This window comes from Sparus aurata, chromosome 16 (assembly GCF_900880675.1).
Source record: "Sparus aurata chromosome 16, fSpaAur1.1, whole genome shotgun sequence".
NCBI lineage: Eukaryota > Metazoa > Chordata > Actinopteri > Spariformes > Sparidae > Sparus > Sparus aurata.
Genome location: NC_044202.1, coordinates 17871377 through 17897326, shown reverse-complemented (window position 1 = coordinate 17897326; position 25950 = coordinate 17871377). Strand labels below are relative to the sequence as shown.

General features: G+C 46.3%; 1 protein-coding gene across 9 annotated transcripts in view; it reads left to right on the top strand.

The window, feature by feature from the left end:
- The first annotated feature begins 226 nt into the window (after positions 1 to 226).
- Positions 227 to 25950, top strand: part of LOC115566198 (AT-rich interactive domain-containing protein 1B-like) — a 188056-nt gene continuing 162332 nt past the window's right edge. For 6 of the 9 annotated variants that reach the window (XM_030391957.1, XM_030391956.1, XM_030391954.1 and 3 more), the window contains exon 1: positions 916 to 2196. In XM_030391957.1, the coding sequence (XP_030247817.1) occupies positions 916 to 2196 (1281 nt within the window). Of the gene's footprint in view, positions 2197 to 14160; positions 14228 to 25950 lie in introns of those variants that run through there. The other 3 variants (XM_030391955.1, XM_030391949.1, XM_030391958.1) reach the window with 2 other exon arrangements.

Genomic DNA, 25950 nt, shown 5'->3' with positions numbered 1-25950 from the left:
TGAACTCTGAGGTTCACGTATTGCAACATTATAGCCGCTATAAAGTGCGATTACATTCTTATTCCGATGGCAACATTATTGCGCACAGCTTGTGGTTGCGTGTCCGACTCCTGTCAGAGCTGCAGAGAGAACTGGCTTGAGCCGAGGGACAGGGAAGGGGTGGGGAGAGGGAAAATCAGATCTGGATAAATGCGTACCAACTCGCTCGGGCAAACTTAACATCTGCCGGTGTGTTTATTTGAAGGGTCCGCGTGGAGCGGGGGAGGAATGTCTGTGCGCAATTTGCAAATACGGTTATTGTTTGTTTAAGAATATTATGCACTTTAGTCCCAAGGAAGGGGAGTCATTCCTCCGGCGTCTCAGGTGCAATTATTCAAATAAATCCAGATGTTAAAACGACAGTAAGACAATGTGTGACATGTCCAAATGCTGCCACATCGGCGTCTCTTTGTTTTTTTTCTAAAATCAACCGGTAGAACACCATAAAACACAGAAAAATCTAAATGCAGCGCGCGTAATGGCTCACTACTCCAGTCCGGATTTTCCATGTGAGGCGCGCCGGAGCCCTGGAGGTGGATAAGCTGGTAGAGCCCGCTCTCTCTCATGCCATGCTGGGCCACAAGGGCTCCGGGAGACGCTGCTACATATTACCGAGAACCGGGATGGAGGAGAGGCGGAGGGGGGAAGAGAAAAAGTTTGGTTTAAACCTGGCAGAGAAACTTTCAACATGAAGCCTCACTGACGCACCGTTCCACCACCGCCACAGCAGCAACCAGCGCTACAACAGAGCTCGCTTTTCCACTGAACACATTTTTCACCTCCCAGCTTGTGTTTTCTTCCCCCTCTTGTGTTATTTTCTGCGCGCAAGGCTGGTCGGGGCTTGTTGTCACTGCGCGCTGAGATGTTGGAGTGACCATGGCTGCGCAAGTTGCATCGGCTCCGACCAGAACTAATAACAAAAATAAGAAATTATCCAGCGGTTTGGGTCCGGAGCTCAATTCGGGGAAATCCGGAGGAGGAGGCGGAGGAGGAGGAGGAGGAGGGACCGTACAGCGGACTGGACCGATGCTGAGTGCCGGAGATGGGACTCTGAATAATGTAGACCATCACCGCCGAAACGAGCTCAACATGGTTCATTCAACTTCCACGACTCACAATGCTCCGGACGGCCACGACAAGGATGGGAATAACCTCGCGTCCGCCCCGGCTTCGACTAATTCAACCACTTCCTCGATGGAGACGGGTTTGATCGCGAACCACAAGCTGAAATGTGTGGGGAGCAGCGGAGATCCCCCTCAGTCTCAGCCGCCGCAGCAGCAGCAGCCGCCGCCGCAGTTCGGCCAATTTGCGCCACATCAGCAGCGACAGATTCAAAGTAACAACACCGTCAATAACAACGGCCAGGGGCCCCGTGGGGACAGGGGCATGGATCACCAACACCACGGCGGCAAGGAGAACCTGTTGGGGGGCCAGGGGGAGCCACAGCAGCAGCACATGCCAGGGAAAGGTGAGGGGGAGCTCACCTGTAAACCCGCGGAAAGGATGATGGGTGCCAGGTATGAACACACCAACTTGGGGCCAACAAGTAACAACTCTGAGTTTAATAACAACTATTACACTCCGAGGCCCTGCTATGAGCAACATGGCGGACAGCAGCAACAAAGCAGTGGGATGGGGATAACGCACTCCTCGGCACATAACAGCATGGAGAACTCCCACGAAGCAGGGTACCACAACAGCCAGTACAATCAGTACCCGGCGGCGTACCGGGCGGGCTACGGCGGAGGAGCCTACGGGATGATGGGCCCCTCTGGATGCCGGCAGCCCGGAAACATGATGATGGGCAGCAACTCCTCGGCGAGCCACGGCAAGCCTCCCCTGGGAACTGCTCAGGGTGGCTTTCAGAGGTTCCCAGGACAGACTCAGCAGCAGCAGCAGCAGCAGCAGCAGCCCTCAGGGGCCACCCCGACTCTCAACCAACTGCTGACGTCCCCCAGCCCCATGATGCGGGGTTATGGCGGTGCGTATCAAGACTACAGCGGCTCCACGGCGCAGCAGCAAGCCGGCATAGGCCTAGGGAAAGAAGTGGGGCCCCAATATGGAGCCGGCTCGGCCCACGGCTGGGGAGGGCAGCAGAGGAACCATCCTCATTCAATGAGTCCAGGCAACGTAGGGCAAGGCCTCGGCAGGACGCAGGTAAGTTTTGGGAAACTTCTCGCTCCGGTGTGCGCCAGTGAACTTGGGTATCTCAGCGACGGTGTGTCACTTATAATAACCATTTGTAGAGGAATTATATGGGTTCATATTTTTATTCAGGAGGCTGTGTTTAAACATGTGAAACATTAAACCTACCTGATTTTAATCTGACAGAAAAAAGAAGAAAACACACATGTATTTTTTTAAAAAAAATAACTACATTTATTGGGATATTTTAAAGAGCCTGCAACAATTGATAGCATAAATCAGAGGCTGTTTTTCTGCCCTCATTTATCAATACTTCATATACCAGTTGTGTGCCCTCCTTTTTATTTCGTGTTCAGTTTTACATAGTTGATCAAAAAGCACCATTCACGTTGGCTGGACCTCTCTGCCGACGTGGTGTCAGACACGTTGCGAAACGCCCTGTTTAGAGGACGTGTTGTGGTCGAGGCGCCCGTCGGACAAAGTGAAAACACTCCTATAGAAAATGTACGAAAATGTTCAGTATAAACAGTCGTGTTCATCACGTTTTGGTGTTTGACTGACGTGAAATATTGCACAGACGCCGCGGCCGTGCAGAGACCGTCCGTCTCCCCCTTCCCTCCTCTCGCCTCCTCTCCGTGCGCTCCGTGTCGAGCCGGAGCGCTCCTGCGTGCGCCTCGTTTTTCTTCTCGTGCCCGCTGCTCTCTCCACTATTTGAATAGTGGAGGTAAACTGGCTAAAAGCTCTCCGTACTCCTCGTCTCACAGTTGACACCCAGTCTGCCATCTGATTGGCTCCCTGTGGCCCCGCTGGGCAGACTGCACGCGGGGAGAAAAAAAAAGGGAAGAAAAAAAACCAAAACAGGATTCTTGCAGTGATCCTTGGCCATGGCGCTGTGGTGATACTGCATTCACGTCTTACGGGAATACTCCAGACTTGGAGGCCATCCAACGCAATAATTGAAGTTTTATGAAGGTTTAGGCTGCTACTGATAATTATCCTCATATTTTTTTTTCCTACACTGAGCAGACACTTCAATGTCAGCCCGAAATGATAAAGAAAGTAGACGGTGTGTTTTCATGCGGAGTGAGTTGTCGCCTCGATTCACTCGTCACATTTTGCTCCATCTGATCTGATCTGTGAGAAAAATTTGCCCAACACATGTCTGTTACACATGTCATGTTCATGCCCCCTCCCCCCCCCCATCCCCGCCAGCTGCACTTCTGTGGGCCACTGCTGCAGCTGGGCGTCGAATGCCTTGCTCGAGGGCACCTCGGTGGTAACAGAGTGTTGCTAATTGTTTCGAGTATTTCCTCCGTCTGTTTTGGAGGAATCCAGTCAAGGATCCCTGGGTGTCCCCGACCCTGAGCGGAAACAGTGATGTGTCAACAGTGTGCAGACCTGCAGCCAGAGGGGGGGAGGGGGGGAGCAGCCGCCGCCAGCTCAGAACGCTGCCCCCCAAAAACAACGCTGTCGCTGAGCCGTGACTGTGCCGTTGTTCTTTTTTTATTTTTTATTTGGTGCACTGAATTATTCGCACTGCTGGATGGCACATCTGGACGACTGGAGGGCAAGGTGGTTGAGCATGGCTGACACTGCCTGCCTCTCGCAAAAAAACAAAAGCGGTTCATTAGCCTACATTGTTTCAATCAGAGGCAATTTCCGTTGAATGCTGGGAAATTAAGTGAATGTTCAAGCAAAAGGAAAGGTTGGCTGTGGTATGAATTATGCACTGACAAGATGGGCCAACATGTGTAGAATGTGTGTGTCACAGCATATGAGCCACACTATACACATTCATGTTTTTCAGTGCAGATAATTCCAGGTGCCCCCTAAACAAATCTTAAATGTAACATTTTATACTGCAAATGTTGTTTTTCTTTTTTTCCTGCCAGTTTTTTCCACTTTAGGAGTAAGTGCATGCACTGCTGTGTTTTTTTTCCCCGGCTCTATCAACATTTCAGCAGCAGTATATTCACGCTACAAAAGCCCTATGTTTAATTCATATTTGGAGCGGCGGCGCTGCTCTCCTGCGCGCTGACAGGCTGTGTGAGAAAAGGCGAGCAGTGTAGTGCATAATACTGCCTCCAAATTGGCCCCGTGATATGACTGCGCTTCACTTCAGAGTGCGTTTGGTCGGAGCGCGCCTCTGTCACCTGTTGGCACAGTTTCCCCCTCTTTCAAATTCAATTTCCCTCCCCACTGCCTCTCTTCAGGAGCAAGTTGTGAGCGAAACGAGTGCACCTCATTTACGGCGCTGTCTGTCCCCCACCCCCACCCCCCTCCTCCTCCTCCCCCTCCTCCTCCATCACCCTCACACTCACTTGTCTGGCCACTCACCAAAAATGAAGACGGAGCCACACCGCTGCCACACGCACACACACACACACACACACACTTCACAGAACCGTGAGCTATGTTATTCAGAAGTGTGTGGTGTGTGTTGAACCTACTCTCTCATCAACATGACATTGTCCTAGTTTTTAAATCACTCTGGCCTATTTGATTATGGAAAAAAAAACAAAACAACAGAACAATATTCAGTGTCCAGTTTGCGACCTTCTGCCTGAATGTGTGTCTGCATATGTGTGTGTGTGTGCCCTCTTCCAGCTCGATGTGTGTGTTCTCTCTTTACGTGCAGCTATATGGCAGCCGTCTGAATAGCCTACATAGGTTTGCGTCGTAAACCAAAACAGCATGCTCTGTCTCAACCTATATGCGTAACAAGAATCCGTCTGTTATCCACTAATCACAACACACAACACACACAGAGAACAATGCAAGTAATTAGTAGAAAATAATGAGGGGCCTGGCAAGTTGGAAATAGTGTTGTTGCTCAGATAATTACAGCAGCAACTCATTTAAAATCTGACCTAATAAAACAAAAAAGGAAAAATGAATATCTACAGTTTCCGCTAATTTATCGCCATTATTCTCTGTGTTTTGCTTTTGTTTTGTTTTGGGTTTTTTTTTTTTTTTTTGGAATTGAAATCAAAGCTCGGTAGTTCTACATATCAAAGCGTAGACCCAATCCCATCCTTGGTAATGTGCTTACCTTGAAATGATTCCTGCTTGCAGTGCTCTCCAGTGCATACTGTTTACATTTCTCTCTTATGAATTATTAGTGTGATGCGAACAAAGACTTTATAATAGGAGCAATGCATCAATGTCACATTGTATTATGCGGCTATCTCAGGGAGCCTTGTGCATAGTGATGGGCCTGACTGTGGCTGCTGGAATTTAATTTATGGTACATGTTCTGCATCGGACCGACAGCCCATGGGGTCTGGTCAGGTGTGTGTGTGTGTGTGTGTGTGTTTGTGTGTGTGTGTTTGGGTGCTTCCTTTTTCTTCTGTGTTTGTGTCCTTGAGTGTGCGTCTCTCCTCTCTGTGTCTCTGTGTGTGTGTGTGTGTGTGCAGTCAGGAGGAGGCTGAAGCCCCTTCGTCAGCACTAAGCAGTCCAACCTCAACCCCACCCGTCTCTCCTTCTCCCTCCGTCTCCCTCGCTCTCTGCCCCCCTCCCGTCAGTCGTCTGTTTACGTTGTTCTGTTTACATCTCTGTCTTGGCTAGCCAGCCAGCGCTGCCGCTGATTAGCAACACTAGAGCAAAATTTTAATTTGCTCTGTTGCGTCCGATAAGGGCCCCGCGCAGCGTTTTTCATCTTCCTTTGGATGAAACATAGAGCCTGCTTAGGTAATTGGCAGACAGGGGTTATCCCTGGTCTGCATGCGGTTTCCACAAAACGCCAATTAATTCAGATTTTCAAAAATAATATGGATTAAAAAAAAAAAAAAAACAGCTGTCCAGTTGCATCACCGGACATAAGCTCACGTATTACCACCTAGCAAATAAAATGATTGTAGTTTTTTTTTTGTCTGGCTCCACTGTGCACTCACACCGTCCCCTGGCGTCAAAGGTGGATGTGTAAACGCCCTGAAGAAAAGATTTAATTAGTGCGAGCGTTGATTTCGGCGTCAGCTGTTTCTTAGCTTCGTCTTATCCGAACCGCCGATGTCAGGAGGGAGCAGAAAAATCAGAACGAAAGCAATTTTGGGGACGAAAGTTAATTGTGCATGTGGGAGAATTTGACTTTTCATGTGTGGACGGAGTTGTCCAAGGCTGTTTTGATTTGATCAGTCATTTCAATTTCATTTTTCAGCCTTGTTTGGTCTGTGTCAGCAGTGGTGGATCGGACTCATGATGAACCTGTAGGAAATGTAAAGCCATCCTATGGCATTCTGGGATTTGGACTACTTCCTCCTACTGGACATTTTACAGTGATGAACAACAAACAAATGATTGTTTTTCTATCAGCTGAGTGGTTCAACAGCCTTCCTTAATTTTGCTCATAGTTACAACCATTAGCAAACGCTATGCAGCCTGAACACTGAGACAAAGAAAAGCCCTTGTCAATATTATAATCATCATCTTGTCAGAAATTCTGGGCACAATTATGACATTTTACGTGTGTTCTGGCAGCAGACATGTTGCATATGTCATTTATTTTTCCAGCCAGTGCTTCCTGTTGATTTATGACAGATTTTTCTTTTTTATCCCCCAACCCCTTTTTGTGATTGGATTTTAATTTGTCTTTCCTACCTCAATAGGTCACGATTTGCATAGACCTGCCGCTAGCATTGAGACTTAGCTGCTGGAGTGTGAGGCGGCCAGAGATGCAGAAATGTAGGCGATATTTGAAGTGAGTCACATGGAGGGCTGCTGACTTCTGAGGAATGGGCCCGGCCGAGTTCACAGAGACAGAGAAAGACAGAGAGAGAGAGAGGGAGAATCACTGTGTGAACTCTGGCAAATGTCAGCATGGTTAAAATTCTCTCCCTGCGGATCTCGCCCCGCTTCATCCTTGTGAACGACGCGAGGAAAAAAAGAAGTATTTACGAGTTGTTAGCCTCTCTCGCACACACAAACATATTGGGTTTCCTTCCGTCAGTAGTAGTGTGTGTGTGTGTGTGTGTGTGTGTGTGTGTGTATGTGGCTGGCAGGGCGCCAGGTCTCATGGCAGTGGGTGCTGTGGTGGCACCCCACCCCCCCACTCCCCCCACCTCCACCACCCTGACCTTCACATATGCTAATTAGCCACGTGGAGCTGCTGAAAAGGAAGGACCCCCCTCCTCCCCGTCTATCCCAGAGGAGGGATGGTCTTTCTTTCTTTCTTTCTTTCTTTCTTTCTTTCTTTATACTAATAGTCATATACTTACGTAACAGATGGCCCTATACTCTTTGCTTTCACTTTTCGAAGCCATTTCTTTTGGTTCCCCCTGTGTTTTTCTCTCTAAATATGCTCTCTCCTCTTTTATCTGCCTCATGTCCCCGGCGCTCGGTGGCTGGCTAGGTCTCCCCAAGGGACCAGCAGTCAATTCAGAGGTATTTAGACAGCCAGCATATCCTATCGAATATTTATACACTATACTGAGCAGATCTGTTGGCCACTGCTGAAACACTGCCCTGCTTAGAGGGCACTCTCTCTCTCCTCTCTGGACAAACAGGAAAATGAGAAACACAACTAGTCCGTCCCTCTAGAAAAAAAGCAATTTGGGCGATTGCCGCAATTAATGCAATTAATTCACACAGTCAGCAGGACATTTTCGAGGATCCAACCAAACTGCGCTTCTCCTCCCTTTTTGTATAATAAAGCTAATGGTCTGAAAGTTCAGCTGAAGAAAGAGAAGAGAGGAGGATAATTGGCAGATCATCCAGGGAGTTGTTTTTTATTTAGACTGCGAGAATATAGAAGATTTTTGTTGCACATAAAAAGATATATGTTTAGGATTTATGTCACCTTTAGCTTTCGGTTTCATCTATCAACTTAAAAAGCACATTTGAAATAAAACTTAGCTTTGTTGTTTTGTAAAATCAGGCTTTTGTGCTCAGAAAACACAAGTTTAATCATAAATAAATAGGACTGTGAATCTGTTGATTGCGACAGAAGCTAATAACATTTGTCTCAGATAGATGTGCTTTGGTCTGTCCTGAGTATCTTTTTCCAGTCGATCATTTTTTTTTTACAGCTGCTAGCTACTGCAGATAGCATCAAAATGTAAACGCATGTTCACATAAAAGCCAGCGTGTGATTCGTGTAGTGTGTGTGTGTGTGTGTGTGTGTCTTTATGTATGAACTTCCAACAGCCAACCACCCTCTCCTCCTCCTAGCAGCCTGCGAGATAATCATCATCATCATCATCAACATCATCATCATCATCCTCCTCATCACTCTCATCCATCACTTTACACATCAAAGCCCCTGCACTCCTCTCCATTTCCAGACTGTAGACTGTGCACTCCAGTCACACGTCTCGCTGTTTGGCTTGAGTTGATCCTAATCAGCGCTGGCACGGTGGGACCATTTGCTCAGCTGAAAAAAAAAAAAAAGAAAGGAATACAACCAAACAGCACCAGCAAGACGCTGTCTGTCGTGTGTGAAGCACAGAGCGACAAAAATAGAAAAACGATGGGACACGGACGACGCGCCGAGTTGGTGTTGATGAGTTTTGTCTTTTACTTCGGGGTCGTTTCTTTTTCCCTCTGAGTGCCACATTCTTTTTTTCTTCTCTTTTCGTTTGCCTCTCTCTGTCACACATGCATGCAAGCATACACTCACTACACCCTTAAACATGCACTTATTTGTATGTCTTTTGTGTTGTCTTGTTATTTTCCCAGCCATAACACGTTTCTGTCATCTTTTTCCTACCAAACCTAAGATTGTCTACCCTCTCTCTCTCTCTCTCTCTCTTGTCTCTCTCTCCCTCCCTCTACGTGTGTGCGTGCGTGCGCGCACGTGTGTGTGTGTGTGTGTGTGTGTGTGTGTGAAGAGGGCTTCTGTGTGGATGGTGATTTATATTCACCAGTCACAGAGAGACACATGTGGTCACTCCTGGCTGAATGATGCCTCATTTAGATCAACTTTATCTCAGCAATTTAGAAAGCAACTTCACACCACATCCTCCTCTCCATATGATATATGCACAGTGGACACACACACATGCATATTTGACACTGCTGACTGGAGATACTGTATGTGATGTCAGGATTCTGGGTGTTCTGTGTCGGAGTGGGTGTGGATCGCAGATGTTCACTCTTGGTATTTTTCTCGTTTTCTTGCATCGTGCACCTCTCTGATACGGCCAGACATGTGTTCCACATTCCAGCCACTCCTTTGACACAAACCGGATCAACTGGATTAGATATCGACAACACGAGTGAACTTTATTTTGAAGTTTAAACATCTTATTTCTTTAAGATGTTAATTCCTCCAAAGGACATCAATAAGGTTCGCGAGAGCAGATGTTTGCTGTTCACAGTTAATCTCCCTGTGCAACTGTGTCTCTGTGTGTGTGTGTGTGTGTGTGTGTGTGTGTGTGTGTGTGTGTGTGTGTGCGTGTCTAGGTGCATGCACGTGCGTGCGTCGCCCTACTCAATGAACAGCCATAGTTACTGTTGGCTAAACATGCAAAGGTTACTGTAATGTCAGACACATGCCAGAGGGGAGTGTGGAATACCACATTAACATAATCCATAGACAACTGTCCCATTTACAAACACTGCCGTGCCGGGCTGGTCGCCACAGCACTGCAGGAGCACATGACTGCCTGCTTCCGCTACGCTGCATGACACTGAACGGAGGAACTACAACACAGTGGCACTCTTCTGACGGAAAGACGTTTCCAAGGAAAATGGCCGGTTGTCAGATTTTTTGGCACGAGTCGGCCGGACAAATTATGATACTTGAACCTGAAACATTCCTCTGCTCTACCTCAGGCAAAGACTGACGGCTTGGCTTGCTCGCGCAGTCATAAAAATGTGAAGATATTGTTGTCTCGTCCGACCCGCCGGCCCCCGGGTGCACGCATCAACAGTTTGTAGTGTGCTGTGAAAACTTGTAATAATTCAGCGGGTAGAGACTTGATTTGTCAACAATTGAATGGAGGCAGACTTGTAAGGTTGTCACTAGAGTCTGACTCGCTCTGGATTGTGATTGGTGGCCATACCACCATTGAGGAGTAATCGGTGCATATAAGCTGATTTTCTTACATACACACATTTATACAGAAACACACATTTTTTGCAGCGATTACTTAAATGTAGTTATCAAATACTACAGCTAAGATAATGAAGGGAAGGTATTTTACTCTCAGATAATAAACCTTATTCATCCAAAATGAAAACGTAGCATTTAAACAGCAAGCTGCACTGAGAAATTAATTATTATAATCTAGCCGCAGCATCTTTTCTGCATTGTGCTCTGCTAAAAACAGATCCTATCAGCTAGGGTTGAGCGAGTACTTGGCCTAAGTGAGGGTGCGGTACGGATAATACACTTTTTAAGAGTATGAGTATCTGTATAGTAAAATGTGTCAATATCAGTACTAGCTGACGGAAGTTAACACGTCTTGGTCTGTAAATAGTTACTGAAGCTTAATTCTGAGGCTGTTCCATAAATAGCTTTGAAATAGATAATAAACACAGACACCTTTGATCAATTCCTTAAATTAACTTTAATTCCGACAGCCACACCAACACCTGGGTTAAGCCGCACCCACTCTCGGTTTAAGCCACGCCCCCATTTCAAGTACAGACATGGATACAGATAATTTGGTTGGTTAATGGGTACAGATACAGATAACGGTGGACCCACTCATCTCTAATTTTCGCGTTGTCACTGAACTCAGACTTGGGTTGAAAATATAATTGTAGCTCTGTTTTTTCCATAGCTTTGGTACTTTCTTGGATTCCGATGTGGTATTGTTTTAAACACATGGTATTCAAGTATTCTTGCCCGCTGTATCTTGCAGGCTATTGAGGATCATGCACAGCTTTATTTTTCCTCATGTGAATTTTTAGAGTTTAATTTTGCTCTGAAGTCCACATTCACACACAGATATACGCATTGTTTTGGGACGTTTCCCTTAGATGCATTATTATTTTCTGTTATTTTCAACAGTATCTTTCCTCCCTTTCGAGGCTCGCCACAGAAATGAACACAAAGCAACCACTGGACTGATATTTAAAGCATTCGGCGTTAATTAGATGCTGTATAGCGGCTAACATGTTGCCCTCTCACCCGCTGGGGCTGGAGTCTGTGCTGCCAGTTGGAGTGATTGTTTTGATAATGATGTGTGCATAAGCCGGGGAAGAGGCTCTCGGTGCATTTTAGAAAAATACATTTCCGCATTTAAAGGGCTCGTTTTTTTTCTTTTTTCTTCCTTTCGACAGCGCAGAGTCTGTGCTCTCAGCGTCGTTTTGAGGGATCCATTGTTTTCGCTCGCGTAACGGGTATTTTAATTAGTCTGTCTTTGGAAATTCCCTGTGTGTGTTGTGGTTTGCGTTGGACACTGCAGACTCCCACAGCTCCCAGACATTTCTCAACTTTTTTTTTCTCCTGCACATTGGCCGTGTTCCAAAAAGCAGAGTCATGCGTGGAAAAACTTCTGCAAAGTCACATTTTTTTTTTCTCCTCTGTATTTAAACCATAAACAGCGTCTCCATCTCTCCCCACTGTTCTCCCCCCCCTCCCCTCACCTGTTTCCAAGTCTCTGTCTCTCTGTCTTTTGGATGCTAGTTGTGGGTGACCTTGCCTGGTGACTAGAGTGCCTACTCATTAAGTAGTAAAGATGAATGGTTCCATTATAGCAGGGGGGGAAAAAAAAACGAGCGCGGCCAATTAGTGGTAATTAACAGCGGCGAGGGCGAGGCGCTCTGGAGGGCATGCTGACCCGCACTCTGGAGGGGGCAGAGGGGAGCAGCGGGCGTGTGTGTGGAGTAGATTTAGGTGTATATGCGCGGAAAAAACGTGTGTTCATACACGAGCCCGCATGTGAGTTAGGAGAGCGGATTATAGGTGTGTGTATTGATGTTATGGAAAGGAGAGAAGCAGTTAGAGTTGTGTGATCGATGTGTGCGGGAATATGTGTATGAAGGTGTTTATGGGATGCTTAAGATGCGTGTGTGTGTGTGTGTGCGTGCATGTGTGTATTAGATGTACATTACAAGGCAAAGATGGAAGTGTGTATCCCTGTCCACATTCCTGAGCGCTGACAGATGGGAAAATCACAGGGGGATGCACCGAGTTTGAGCGTTGAGAGGTGACAGGGGTCAATGGCCAGCAACACCTCTCTTTGACCTTTGACCCCTGATGTGATGTCACTCCCCCCCCCCCTCCTGCAGCCCTTTGGCGTGGCCAGGGAGCTCGTTATGCAAAGGTCTGAGAATAAAAGGCCCTGAAATGCCAAGCCGATATACCATCAGCACTAATGAACATTTTGTGATGATTTTTGTTCTTAATTGGGGATATTTTTTTTTTGTGCTGATTAGCAGTATTTTAGCATCTCGGCATCAAGGAGAAATCCAAGGTTGTTCACAGAGAGACTCTCTCCGTCTCTCTTTTCTCTTTCTCAGCGGCTGCGCTTGATTTATTCACCCCGCCTACCTTCGCTTTCTTTTTTTTTCTTTCTTTTTTTTTTTTTTTATCACTTCTTGGGTGAAATTGTCACAGCCGTGTAATCCTTTGGGGTGCCACTGGCTGGAAGACTCGTACGTGAGCGGAGATGGGGGCGTGTGTGTTTGTAATGGTGTTTGGCGGCGGAGTGTCTAAACAGTAGGCAGCGCCGGGGTCCTGTGTCCGACATGGAAATCCTGGCAAGTCAATAAAGCGATGTTCAATATACCAGGCGACAAGGCTGTGTTGTCACTTTAACAGACATGCTAGAATTGGCAGTTAGCAAGAGACGGTGTTTGGAGAGGCTGGAGAGTTTTATTTTTTTTTTAAGGTATTTTGCAAAGTGCTGGCAAAGTGCTTCTTTCAGGGCCCCTGAAATTGCAATGCCTGGTAAATGGATGGTTTGAGGAGTATACAATGTATTAGAAGTCAATTGTGCATGGGAGGGCCTATTTTCCATATCGCTAGTCGAACAAGTGTGTCGCTGTGTGTGTCTGTCTGTGTGTGTGTGTCTGTATGTGTGTGTGTGTGTGTGTCGTGACACAACAGCTACACACACACATCCAGACTACACATGCCCCCGCTCCATCTATTCCCCTGTTGCTTCGGCGTCTCTTGACTCAGTCATGTGCAGGTTTGTCTGTGCGGTGGGGATGGGTGAGGGAGGGGTTACGCTGTGGGGGCTGCGACGTACATCAGAAACCATTACCCGTAATGGCCTCTTCCCCCCCCCCCCCGCGTATCCATTCCCCTTCCCCTCTTCTGACATTTATTTTATGACTGCTTACATATCAAATATTTAAATAAACAGAATCGGGGGCTTCGGTTGAGGTTTGCCCGGGGGTGACGGGGGGTGGGGGTGGGAGAATTGCTGCGGAGAGAGATACGGGATGGATGATGACATTCATTTCCGAAACGAGGAAAGAAAAAAAAAAAAAAAAAAAAAACACTGGGTTGGATGGAAAGGGTGGTAGTGGTGCAGGGTGGGAGGAAAAGCAGCAGTGGCGGAGAGAAAGGTGGGGGGGGTGGGGGGGAGAAAAAAAAATGCTGCGCTTGGCTCCAATCAAAGCGGGCGGAGGATGGCGTGTTTTTCGCTTACGCCTGGCAGCGGCGGTGACAGACGGCTGTGCATGCGCCTGGGTGTGCGGGGCGCGGGTGTTTATGTGCGAGTGTACATTGTCGCGGGGCTCATCCGTCAGCATTTCCCGGGGACGAGGGAGGACGTGGGAGAAGGCCCTCGTGGCTCGTAAAAAGCAGCCCGCCGTACTGAAGCAATATCAATTGCGCGGCAACCGGCAAGGAGATCAGAGCAACGACGCAAAGTAACAAAAGGGTGGGGGGTGTGGGGGGGTGTGGGGGGGGGGGGGGGGGGGGAGAAAGGGAACACAACAACAACAAAACAAAAAGTGTAACGCAGCAGTGAAGGGGAGGCAGGAAGAGAAAGGACAGAGGGAGGGAGTGAAGGTGAGGAGGGGAGAGATATTTATCTTTTTCTTTTTTTTTCCTCAGGAGAGGGAGATGGAGAGGAAGGCGGGCAGGCGAGGAGTGTGAAGGGGAGAGGTGGAGAATGAAGGGGATGAAGATGGAAAGAGAGAGGTGTATCTATATATAAATATATATGTGGAGTAGACAGAGTGGTCCTGGGGTGCAGGCGGCCAGTCGTGCGCTGGCTGGCGTCGGTGGGAGGCCCATTACTGTCAGGCTAATCTTAAAATAATTAATTGCGAAGTCGACGCTTTTTAAAGAGTATTGTAATTGAATCCTAAATTAGGCCTGGGAAAGGGGACGCGTCCTGCTTTGCTGCAAGTCTGTTCCCATTCTCCAGTCATCCACACACACGCGCACACACACACACACGCGCACACACGCTCACACATGAGTTGGTCGTGCATGAGGCGGGCAGAAGGGAAAAAAAAAAAAGACAACAGGCGAAGGAAATGCTAATGAAATGCATATTTGGGGAGAAAGGGGCCATCTATAATTTAGCTGTGCTCTTTGAATGTGAATGATGTGTGTGCAAGCGCTGTGATTTATTTTTGTTGTGCAGAGGGATAATTCTGTCAGAGTAGGCTTTTATTCTTGTAAACAAATGTGGGGAAAAGAGCAGAATAAAAGTGGAGTAATAAAGTAAACAGAATGGTATGAATACATTTAGCTAGTGGCATGAATAATTTGTATAGGGGATGGAGGGGTTTGATGAAAGAGAGATGACAGATATGAGAGCTGTGATATTGCCTGATGAAATTTTTGGGGCCGGCCTGCGATTCACTATTTTCTGGCGCTTGTTTTCATTTTGGCGTGATTTGTTTCTCATGGATTAGCGGCGCCCTGTGTGTGTGTATCTCCCTTCCTCTATTTTTTTTTTTCCCCCACACCCGCACAAATAGGCAGAGAGCTCAGGCTCGCGCATACACACACACACACACACACACACCCGAAAAACCCGACACGCACCTCGTAACCCCTCAGCTCCTCCGAGGCCCTTTTTGCACTAAGGCTCTGCTTTTTAAAAATGAGCAGCTCAATGTGCTTTCACTTACACACACTGCTGCCCACATGGCTTCTCTTGGATGACCTCTGCGAAAACTATAGGCTACAGAACTCTCCGGATCAAAGCCCCGGGAAAAAGGGTCTGCCCTCCATAAACGTCGGCCCTGCTCCATAACTCTGGCAGGAGCGCCGGGAAGAAAGATGGCACAGGGTGCGAGGTCAGGGAGACAGCTCTGCAAGGCAATAATGGAAACTAAGCAGTCAACAGATGCCTTTTGTAAAAGCTGAGGAACAGATATACGTGGAGTTTTTTTTGTTTTTTTTAAGGGGAAATTGGCTTCATTTTACAATATGTATGTGTTTATAGTGTAACTCTGATAATGGCTTCTAATACTAGTTGATTTGCACATTGTTGACACGCACAGATTACATGATTAGGCGCAGACGAGTCGCAGGTAGCCAGATTGCTCAAATATTTTCTCTTGTGTTGCTCCGTGCCTCCACAAACACCCAAGAACCAGTTCAACCGCTCCCGACAACATGTTGGCCCTTGCTGCTGCGCTCGCCCCGAGAGCACAGGGCTGAGCACTTTAGCTCCAGCCTCATTGTCATCTGTATTAAAGTCCTTGTCAGAATTGAAATACAATGAAATTCTTCAGCTCTGGCACAGGAATCTGGCTGCATCTGTATGACAAATCAAACGTTCCTCATGCTGTTTTCCAAATGTTTGAAACCTATTCAAGTCCTATTTGGCCCAGATCTGACAGCTATAAACTTGGCTCAGAACATCCCATTTTCTCCTGGCTGACTGGGATGAATAACAGCAGCGAGGACAATATTGTGGTCTAGCTGAGCACGGCTGACTCTTCTGTCTCTGTGATCCCTCTATCAATAAGGAACACAGGCCTGTCAGAAGGCCTGCCAACTGTCTGGCTGTCCACGCAGCCTGCTCTCTATGCAACATCTGGACACAGATGGTACGCACTGATCACACACTCTCTCTCACTCACACACTCTCTCTCTCTCTCTCTCTCTCTCTCTCTCTTTCTCTCTCACACACACACACACACACACACACACACACACACACACACACACACAGAGAATACTTATACACGTGTTTTACTGATACTGGCAGACATTCACAGACAAGCTGAGCATTTACAGTTGGTGAATTCAACGATGTGTGTGTGCACACATACATATCCATAAACATAGTTAGCAAACATATTGATTTCTAAATCATATGTATTTGTACTCATAGTGTGTGAAGCCATACCATGCATGCACACTCGCAAGTACGCTCGCATGCACACCCACGTGCACGCACTCACACCTTGTTTCAGAGAATCGACACATGGTGAAATCTGTGTGTTGCAGCCAAAGGATCTGCTGCCTCTCGCGGGAAATATGTGTATCCCTTTAATATGTCTCGCCTTTAATAAAAACTTGAACGTTAAAGGTCGGTCAAGGTTCAGTGTGTAAAACAAGTCATGATCAGTGTACTCATTCAGGCCACAAATTGGCTCGCATTGTTGTAGATAGAGTGTGGTTGCACTTCTGCTAAATGCTAAATTTAATAATAACAGGGAGATTCAGCTTTTGTTTCATTTTCTCAAATGAAATGATGAAAACTCTAAAATGAAAAGGACAAACGGGTTGGGTTCTATACACGAGGTGTACATGGACGCAGTCATTTTCAGCGTAGTTCTGTCCAAATCTAATTAGGGCCATTTAATTGCAAATATCGGTCAATTTCTGCAGTCATATGCTATTCATATGGTCTGGCACAGCCAGTCCTCCATACACATTGCTGCCCTAGAGCTCAGCGATAATGGAAGTGAATGCTGGAGTTAAGTGTGAGTCAGAGGTGTATGTGCACAGCCAGGCCATGCATCAGGGCTCCCACAGGCCCGGAGCCTCTCATTGATCGACCCGGCTCCCCCACCTCATGTTCTCAGCCAGCTTTGGTGATTGATTCCCAGTCAGGGCCCTGGAGATGGGAGGCCTGGCCTGGGCTCACAGAGCCTGGGGCCTCCCAGAGGGCGACCTGGAGGGGCTGCGGGGGGAGGGAAGCCAATTTCCAGGGCCTCCTAACCCAGGTCGAGGAGCCCATTTTCTGGGGAAGCCTTCACAGCAGGGGTGGAAGAGTGGAGGCTCACATTCATTACAGGAGAAAATTAAGGCCATGTCTGCTGCTGCTGCCGCTGTGACCGCTATATTGAGGTGTGGGGGAAAAACAAGGTTGGGGTGGCGGTGGAGTGTGTTTGAGTGCATGCATGGAAAAAGGTGAGGAGGTTAAGAGATATTGGTGAGCGCGGGTTTGCGAGGAGAGAACACTTCCTTCACATGCTATTACACAATCTGTCATAGCCATACACACACTGTTCTATTACCACTGAAAGCTGGAATAAATTTCCCGACTCCACTTACAACGCTCAAGCCCCTAACCTGCTGTGTTCCCATCCACACTGAACATCGCTGCTGCCACGCGTGAACAAGCCCCCTCTCCATGTCACTTTACCGCCGTAAAGTGACATAAAGTAAAGTGGAGGGGGGAAAAAAATATTATCTGAAAATCAATTTTTTCCTAATTAACTTTGTAAATTTCCCGCTGAGCTATCAGACGTGGGGGCCTTGTGTGTCGTGCCGAGTCCCATAATGAAATCAATTTGGTTCAAATTGTTTCAGGTGACTTTTAATGAGTATCTAATATCCGCCTGAGGGAGGAAGGTCAGGATATCTGTTTGTTATTTGTGTTTTGGTTTTGTTTTTTTCCAGTGATGGATCACCCGCAGGAGAAATATGGATGGTTCCGCCCTGGAGGACTGGGCAGTGCTCCAAAACAAACAGCCTGAATGTAAATCCTCATTTTTAGCAGCGAGCCTCTTTAACTGCACCGCGGGTGTGACCTAGTTTGACAACTTGCTTTTTATAGATACACTATATTTACTATTTACTAATTTCTTGACGAAGGACATACTTTTTTTTTAATGTTACACCTGTGTTTCAGGAGCTGCTAACAGAATCGGGCAGGAGAGGCGGAAAAACGGTGTAATAACGGGGAGGGGGGCTTATTGTAGTCTTGGTTCAAATGGAGCTCTCGCATTCATAATTTACCCCGCTCCCTCTCTTTCAATGGCCAGCCTCCCAGCCCGAGGAGCTCGTTAAGCTTTGCCTTACAGGGAAGACTAATGGATGGCAGAGAAAGCCCCCTCAGGACCCTTTAGCATCGTTTCTGTTGGTCCGCTCGCTTAGTATTCACTTATGTATTTTCACCCTACTCTGAGCACAATATCATGAATAACCATTGCTAATTCATAAACACACTTGGCGATACGGGACCTCGTTCATAATTATCCAAGCTGTGGAAACGCAGTTCCTCTCCAATACCATTCCATTAGCAAAGGTGGTGATTTCCTTGAATAAGGGGCGAATCTAGCCTGCATATTTAATACCCGCATTTCGGCTCCGGGAGACGAGGGAAGCAAAAGGGCAGCAGATTTGCTCAAATAGCCTGTTTTCTCTCTTTGGGGCAGATGGAGTTATTGTTATTTTCCTCCCTCCTGCCCCCTTTTCTCTCTCTTTCATTCGGTTGTGTAACAGCATCTCCATGGGGTTCTGTGGGCTGGGGAACTTAGAGACGAGCGCATTCCTCTCGTTCCACCACGGCCCATAGATGAAATGGGGTTTTTTCAGCGGCCCAACGCCGTCCCAGGGTCGTGGCAGGCAGGAAGCACACAGGCCTGAGAGACAAGAAAAGACTGGGAATGCAGCAAGGCTCTCACATAACAGATTCTGTGAAAAATAGGCAAGCGGCGATGCAAAGAGCTGCCTTCACTATTTCCTGAAAGCATTTCATTTGCATTGGTTTCAAAGCAATAGTTGTTGCGCCACGCGGGCTTACCTAGAAGCTTTTTCAATGGATTTTCCACCCGGTGAGAAACTTTTTTTAAGAGGCTGGTGTGTAGCAAAGTTTGTCAGATGATTTAAAAACACATGCTCAGCACATGGAAAAAAAACAACTGTGAAGGTGTTAGAAGAGAAGAGAGAGTTTTGATCTCTGACCAGACTTGAAAAAACACGACAAAATGCCCCCGGATGAAAAGCTTTTCGCTCGAACTGGATCCCGTGCATGCTTATCAAGTCCATTTCTTGTCATACAGTGGGAATCTGAATGAATTCTGTGTTGGAAAACTGCACCCTGGCAGGAGATTTGACTGGCAAATTTGCAGTCTGTGTTCCTCTTTGCATGCTTTTTCTCGACTGTTTGCAGACGATCGCATTTTATTTGTTTTCATTCTCTAATGGCGTGTCGCGGGCATGTCAGCCGGATCCCGTTTTGTCATTGAGGGTTTTTTTTTTTTTTTTTTTTTTTCTTCCGTCCCTGCTGCTTCCTCAGCTCTCAGTCTTGGCGAAGGAAAAGGGCTCCGGTGACCCTGCGACCCCAATCTCACTTGAGACAGATGAAGCAGCCTCTCTCTTCCCTCCCTCCCCTCTTCTCTTCCATCGTCCTCCTCCCCTCCCTTAATGACGTCTTTGTGCTCAGCAACTTTTCCTCATGAACTGGGGATGTGTTTGTTTCTGAGCACCCCGATGTGTGCGTGTGTGTGTGAGGGTTTGTTTGTGTGTGGTGTAAATATTGGTGTCAAACGCAGAGGGCACGCCGATCACCAGCTCCGAGGACGACGCGGGAGAGAGCAATTATGTGCATTGCGCCGAAAACACAAAAGCACGCCGGTCGGTCGCATAACATCAAGCTCTTATCTGGCTTCTCTGTGTCTGCCTTTCTTCCTCAACTCCACGGCATTGTCAGACATACGCTGTGTACGTTTTTCCACCGTCTCCTCCTTGGCTGTCACTCTCTGCACCTCTCTCTCTCCTCTAATTTCATGCTTCTTTTTGCTAGCCAGCCTTCATGCCTAGCTGCCTGTGCCATCCAGGCATATTGGGCTGAGGAAAGGCAATTTGGCTCTACCCAGCTCCCCGCGGACCAGTGCTACTCTTCACACTGTCATTCGTTATGAGACTTTTTACTAACAAGGCGCGCATGCTGAGATGCAGGATGAGATTGTGTTCCGAGACATAATTCACTGAATTTGGTCCTCTTAGCGATGCAGCACTCGCGTGGGAATTCACCGCGCACGCAGCTCAGCTACTTCAGCCGCGCGCTCAGACAATAAGTTCCCTTTTTTTTTTAAGGATAAATTGATAGGGAAAAGATGTGTCAAGGCCAAGCGTTTAGTATTTAGTTGACTTGCTTGGATCCTGGCAGTGAAATGAAGTGATGAACCGATACTAAAGAGTGATCTATTCCTCACGGAGGCCTGGGCAGGGAGGAGTTAACGCCGCGCTGCTCCTCTCCTCTCCTCTCCTCTCCTCTCCTCTCCGCTTGATGACATCAGTATTGTCTCTGCATCCATGAAATTAATTTTTCTAATCTTAGTCAGCAGGAGCGGGGGAATTTGCACACATTAATATGGAACTCGATCTGTACTCGCCCACTGCTGCAGTCTCTCTTCTCCTCTTTCTCTCTCTCCCTCTCCTCCTCTCCCATCTTTTCTCTTACCACTGTCTCTATTCTTTTTTTTTCTTTTTTTTTTCTGCTTGAAACAGTAGGCCCAAATGCACAGGGTTTCAAGCCTGAAATGCAGAGCTTTGTTCTGGAGGCCGAGGCATCGCCCGGGCCCCGCAGTGTAATAGGAATTGGAGAGTGCTCTGCTGCATGGTATAAATAAATAACATAAAAGACGAGGCTGATTGTCCCAGCAGACCGACCGGCTCTGGCTGCAGCATGTTGATTCTCCAGAGGCAGGCACGGCACAGAGGATAAAGGGGATCCGTTGACAATAATTATCCTTATTTGTTTCTCTTCTACACAAATACACACGGGCTAAAATGGTTTCATTACGCAGGTATAAAAGCCTGCATAATGCCGTCGTCTTTCCAAGGAAAAGAGAGGATAATCAATACCAGAAAGGCATCTCGGGGCTAATTTTCATACACAATCAGGTTTGATGCGTCTTCCTAACATGATATTCAGAACAATTTGCGCCATGTGAGTACCAAATAGGTCTTTACACCTAATAGTCGAGGAATATGAATCCTGCTATTTTTTGCACATCACGCTGAAGACCCCGGAGGATCCAAGTTGCTAACAACATCAAGCTTTAGAGCGGCAATACTCGCTGTAGCAGCTAGTTCATCGAGCCCGAGCTGAAATGGTTTTTCGGGAACCGAACAGGAGAAATCTGTTGCTCTAGACGGTATTAAACCACCTGGTGATGTGAAGGATCATATTAGTTCACTGAACTGCTCTTTCGAGGTTTGAACTATTTCTGAAATAGCCCTAGCTCAATAAAGCAGCTTGGAGCCCATAAAGGACAAACAACCTTGATTCCAAAACAGTCGGGATGCTGTGTAAAACATAAATAAAACAGAACGTGATCATTTGTGGACACTTATAGTTAATGCTTTATATCATTGACACGTTACGAACAATTTGCAACAGAGGCAACAGAAGACCCGGAAGAGTTTGTTTGCCAATGGCTGCCCTCTGTTTTTATTTACATTTACACAGCATCACAGCTTTTTGGGGTATTCGGGGTTGTATAAAGGAATGTTTTTATCCCTGTCAAGGTGGTTATGTTTTCACCCATGTCCGTTTGTTGGTTGGTTTGTGACATTCCACAAAAACTACCAAACAGATTTCCACAAAACTTGCATGGAGGATCCCTGTCGGCCCAGAATAGACCCCATTAGTGTTTGGTGTGGTTCGAGGGATTTTTATTCTCACTTTCTTCAATATTGCCGTTTTTAGACATTTTTTGTGAGTTTCTCAGGCAATGATGCTTTGATCTTGAGTCAGGTGTGTTTAGATTGGGTGAGTACAATTTGAGCTTGAATTATGGTTAAGCAGTTATGTTTAATTTTGAATTTTAGAGTGATCACGGGCGATCCAGTTTGACATTGGATCAGGCCTGATTGAGTTAAGGAGGGTTGTTGGGCCTTGTTGGAGGTATGCACCCTACTGAGTGCCATGTTATTTTATTACAGCTCCGGTTGCATGAAGAACGCTGTGTTGTTTAGGTTAGAAAAAAAAGAAAAAGAAGAGTAGTAGAAAAAGTACAGGCTGGTATCTGTAGGGCAGCAGCACAGATTTCACTGTATTGTTGCTAAACCTGCTAAGTGGGTGAGCTTTTCTCTGTCACTGCTTCCTCTATGTGTGTGTGCGCGTGTGTGTGTGCGCGTGTGCGTGTGGATAGTAAATAACCGAAATGAAAGGCTGATGCAGACAGCTGATGATATGGTCATCTAGTGTGAAGGACAAGGGTAGCAATAGCCACAGGGACACGGTGTGCATATGCGACTGTGTGCGCGTGTCAGCCCCGTTCGAACCTGTTCATTCACCACGGCTTATAAATCATACGATTTAAAAAAAAAAAAAATCCCGCATTGAAAATGAAATTGGAATAATAACCATTTACCAATATTGTTTTATGTTTGTTTGATCCCAGTGTGTGTCTCATAATCCACATATCCAAGCCTTTTGTGTCGAGCGTTTTGTCTCTTTCTGATTAACAACTTCGCACATTAAAGCGAGGAGTAAAATCATTTTTTGCAACATAAAAATGTTGAGCTCAGAAAAGCAATTTAGCAGGTTTCACCCCACAGTAATTTCACCCATGTTCTGTTTTAATGGCTTTGTTTTGCGGGAAAAAAGGGAGCTCACGAGAGTCGCGAGCGCTGGAGAGGAGTTCATAAATTGAATTTTAAATTTAGCAGTTGAATTACTATTGTCTCCCATGCCTCCTCCCCCTCCTCCATTGAATGGCATGCCCAGATGAACAAAAGTGAAAAACACATTTGAAGAAAATAAAAAACAATTTCTGTATATTCCCTCTAGTTTTTTATCTGCTGTCCCTCCTGGCACAAACACGATTCACTTCGTGTCATATTCATAATTTTTTTTCCTAAGTACAGCCATTTCTCTGAGGGGAGAAGAAAAAAAAATAATGTTTCAATTTGTCAAGAATTGTTGTGGGGTTCTTATTTTTTTCGTGCATGGTGGTGTGAGGGAAATGGTGGGCATATCTCTAGGAAAAGGCTGCAGTGGGCTGAAATCTCATTTAGTGGAACTTGTCATGAGAGCAGATATGAGGCTCCCGTTCGGGGAGGCGGAGAATACACATTCATTTTTGCCTCTGTGGACAGGTGTGGATAATGCCATGTGTGGAAGATGGACCACTGTATCAGATAGCTCTATATAATTTCATTGAGGGGCTGTTTTATTTAAGAATTGCCCACAAGTGTGTGTGTGAGAGAGCGGGGAGAGGGAGATCAACAGTGAGAGCCGGTTGCAAGACACAATTTCTGTGCATGTGTGTCCAATCGAGCGTCCACTTCCCCGCTCCCAAAACTCTGAAGTTGTTTTCGGTGTCCAGTGCCTTTCTAAGTGCGGCAGTTTACAGTTATTTCTTTTTTTGCAAGCGTGTCTGTGTACATTTGGCAGCCGTGTGAGGGGATTTACTTGTGTTGCGCTCAGCATTTTTTTGGCAAACGGAAGACCTCTTGAGATGGATTGGTGAACTGGATGGAGCTGGGGAGGGGGTGTGTGTCCCATATCACGGGTGGCACAGTGCCCTGGATTTTCAGAAACTGGAGAGCAGATATTGCTTAGTGGACCTGTGTGTGTGTGTGTGTGTGTGTGTGCGCGTGTGTGTGTATTTGTGTGTCTGGCTTGTGGCTGTCCTGAGTGTACAAACATTACAAACATATGACCAGCGTCAATTTTAGCACGTCAATAAAATTCTCCCAAACAAGCCTCTCCTCTAATATTCAGATGGTCTAACACTGTATATTGCTCAGCTCAGACACACTTAATGACTCACTCTATTTTAGGTGCTTTTCTGCATTAAGTATCACTCTGTTTCCTCTCAGTCAGGCTCTTCATCGTCCTGCTGAGCATTATGGATGATGATTCATGGTTTTCTTTCCAAAATCTTGAAGTTGAAGTTCATCCATCACTACTTCAAAAAATACAAATGATTTTTTTCGATCAAAAACATTTCAAATGGTGTTTTACTCCACAATGGCTCATAACTTGAATTACTCTCTGATTTGGTTTCCTGTAATGTTGGCAATCATTTTGTCAGATGAGATGTCAGCTCTGTCTGCCGGTTAAATACCCATAAACTCGGCAGTAGTGCTGGGTGTTATGGCCTTAACATAAAAATATTTGTAGGTTATATTGCGAACCACGATATATGTGTCAGCATTTTGAAATCTTTTCTAAAGCGTAAATCCATAAATGCTAAATCTAGGTGACAAAATCACCTATTACAACATTTTTGACCACATACCTGGATAACTATACTCTCAAAAAAAAATGAAAGGAGAAATATGTAAGAAAAAAACAAAGAGGGGGCAGGATATCACCAGAGAAACTGCTAACTGCCACATACTGTAGCTGTGGTTAGCTAGGCGGCTCAGTTAGCCGTGCAGCTAGCAGCTGCACAGGGAGCACGGAGCACCAGGCAGTGTTGGTGTATACATCGCTAGCACAGCAGCTCTGGACTTGTATGGGGCAGAGCTAGCCTGTTAGCATGCTAACATCAGTATTTTTCTATTGACAGTTTTTTGTGGTTCTTGAATGTGTTCTCACATATTCCACTTTGACACAATGACATTTTCAATAATTAACTATCATTTATGTGACTATAGGGACTTAGGTGTGCAAGAATTGGATCAAGTAGAGCACACTTTGAGTCTAAGTTCAGAAAATAACTTTACTGTAATTTACTGTAATTTGTATGTTCACTTTACTGTAACATAAAACCAGGAAAAGACAAATCTTTTGCCATGTCATGATACAATGATATCCAAAATCTAAGACGATATATCGCCTCATATCATGATAACGATAAAAAAATCGATACATTGCTGAGCCGTTCTCTGGAACATCTGGAATTATTTACTCACAGGTGGTTTGATACATGATGGAGGGCAAAGTAAAGAGTACAGCACATGGACAGGACTACAAACATGCATGAATACATTGCTAAAAGCCTTATTTGTTTTTCTTTCTTAGGATGAGACTCTTGAAATCCTGGTGATGCGGACCTTTGCAGGATAACCCCCTCTCCTCACACACACCCACATACACCTCCATGCTGTGAAATACCTTTTAAACACCTGAGAGGACTCATTCCTCTCTCTCTCTCTGGCTTTCTTTCTCCGTCTCTCTCACTACGAAAACACACTTTTTCAATCTCTCTCTCTCCTTCTCCTCCACACTCTGTGAAATAGTCCAAACTACTCCATGCACATGCCTCAGTAGACAAAACCACTTTAAAGCTCGAGCGCCGTAACCGTCCGCACGTAACCTGCTGAATAAAGTGCTCCCATCCCCTGACATGTCTTCTTGATATTAGCCTGGCAATATGAGGCAGCTGCAATTTCTCCTCTACGCTAGACAAGGTGATATTGAGTTGGGGAGAAGAGAGGGAACTGAGGAGGGAGCTGGTGGTGGTGGAGGAGGAGGAGGCGGGGGGATGGTTAGTTGGAGATGAGAGAGGAGAAGTGAAAGTGTGTGTGTGAGAAACAGTAGGAACAAAATGTCATAAATCACACATGATCCTACACGGCGGAGACAAAAGGGAGAAAGCACGAGAGCAGAGAGGGAAGATAGAACAAGTCCACATTATCTGCCCGGCAGACAGACAAACACGGCGCTACGGGTGACGGATTAGCATTAGCCCGACGCACTGTACCGGAATTTTCCAATGGCGCACTGAGACCCAAAACAGCCTCCAAAAAGGCTCCGAAAT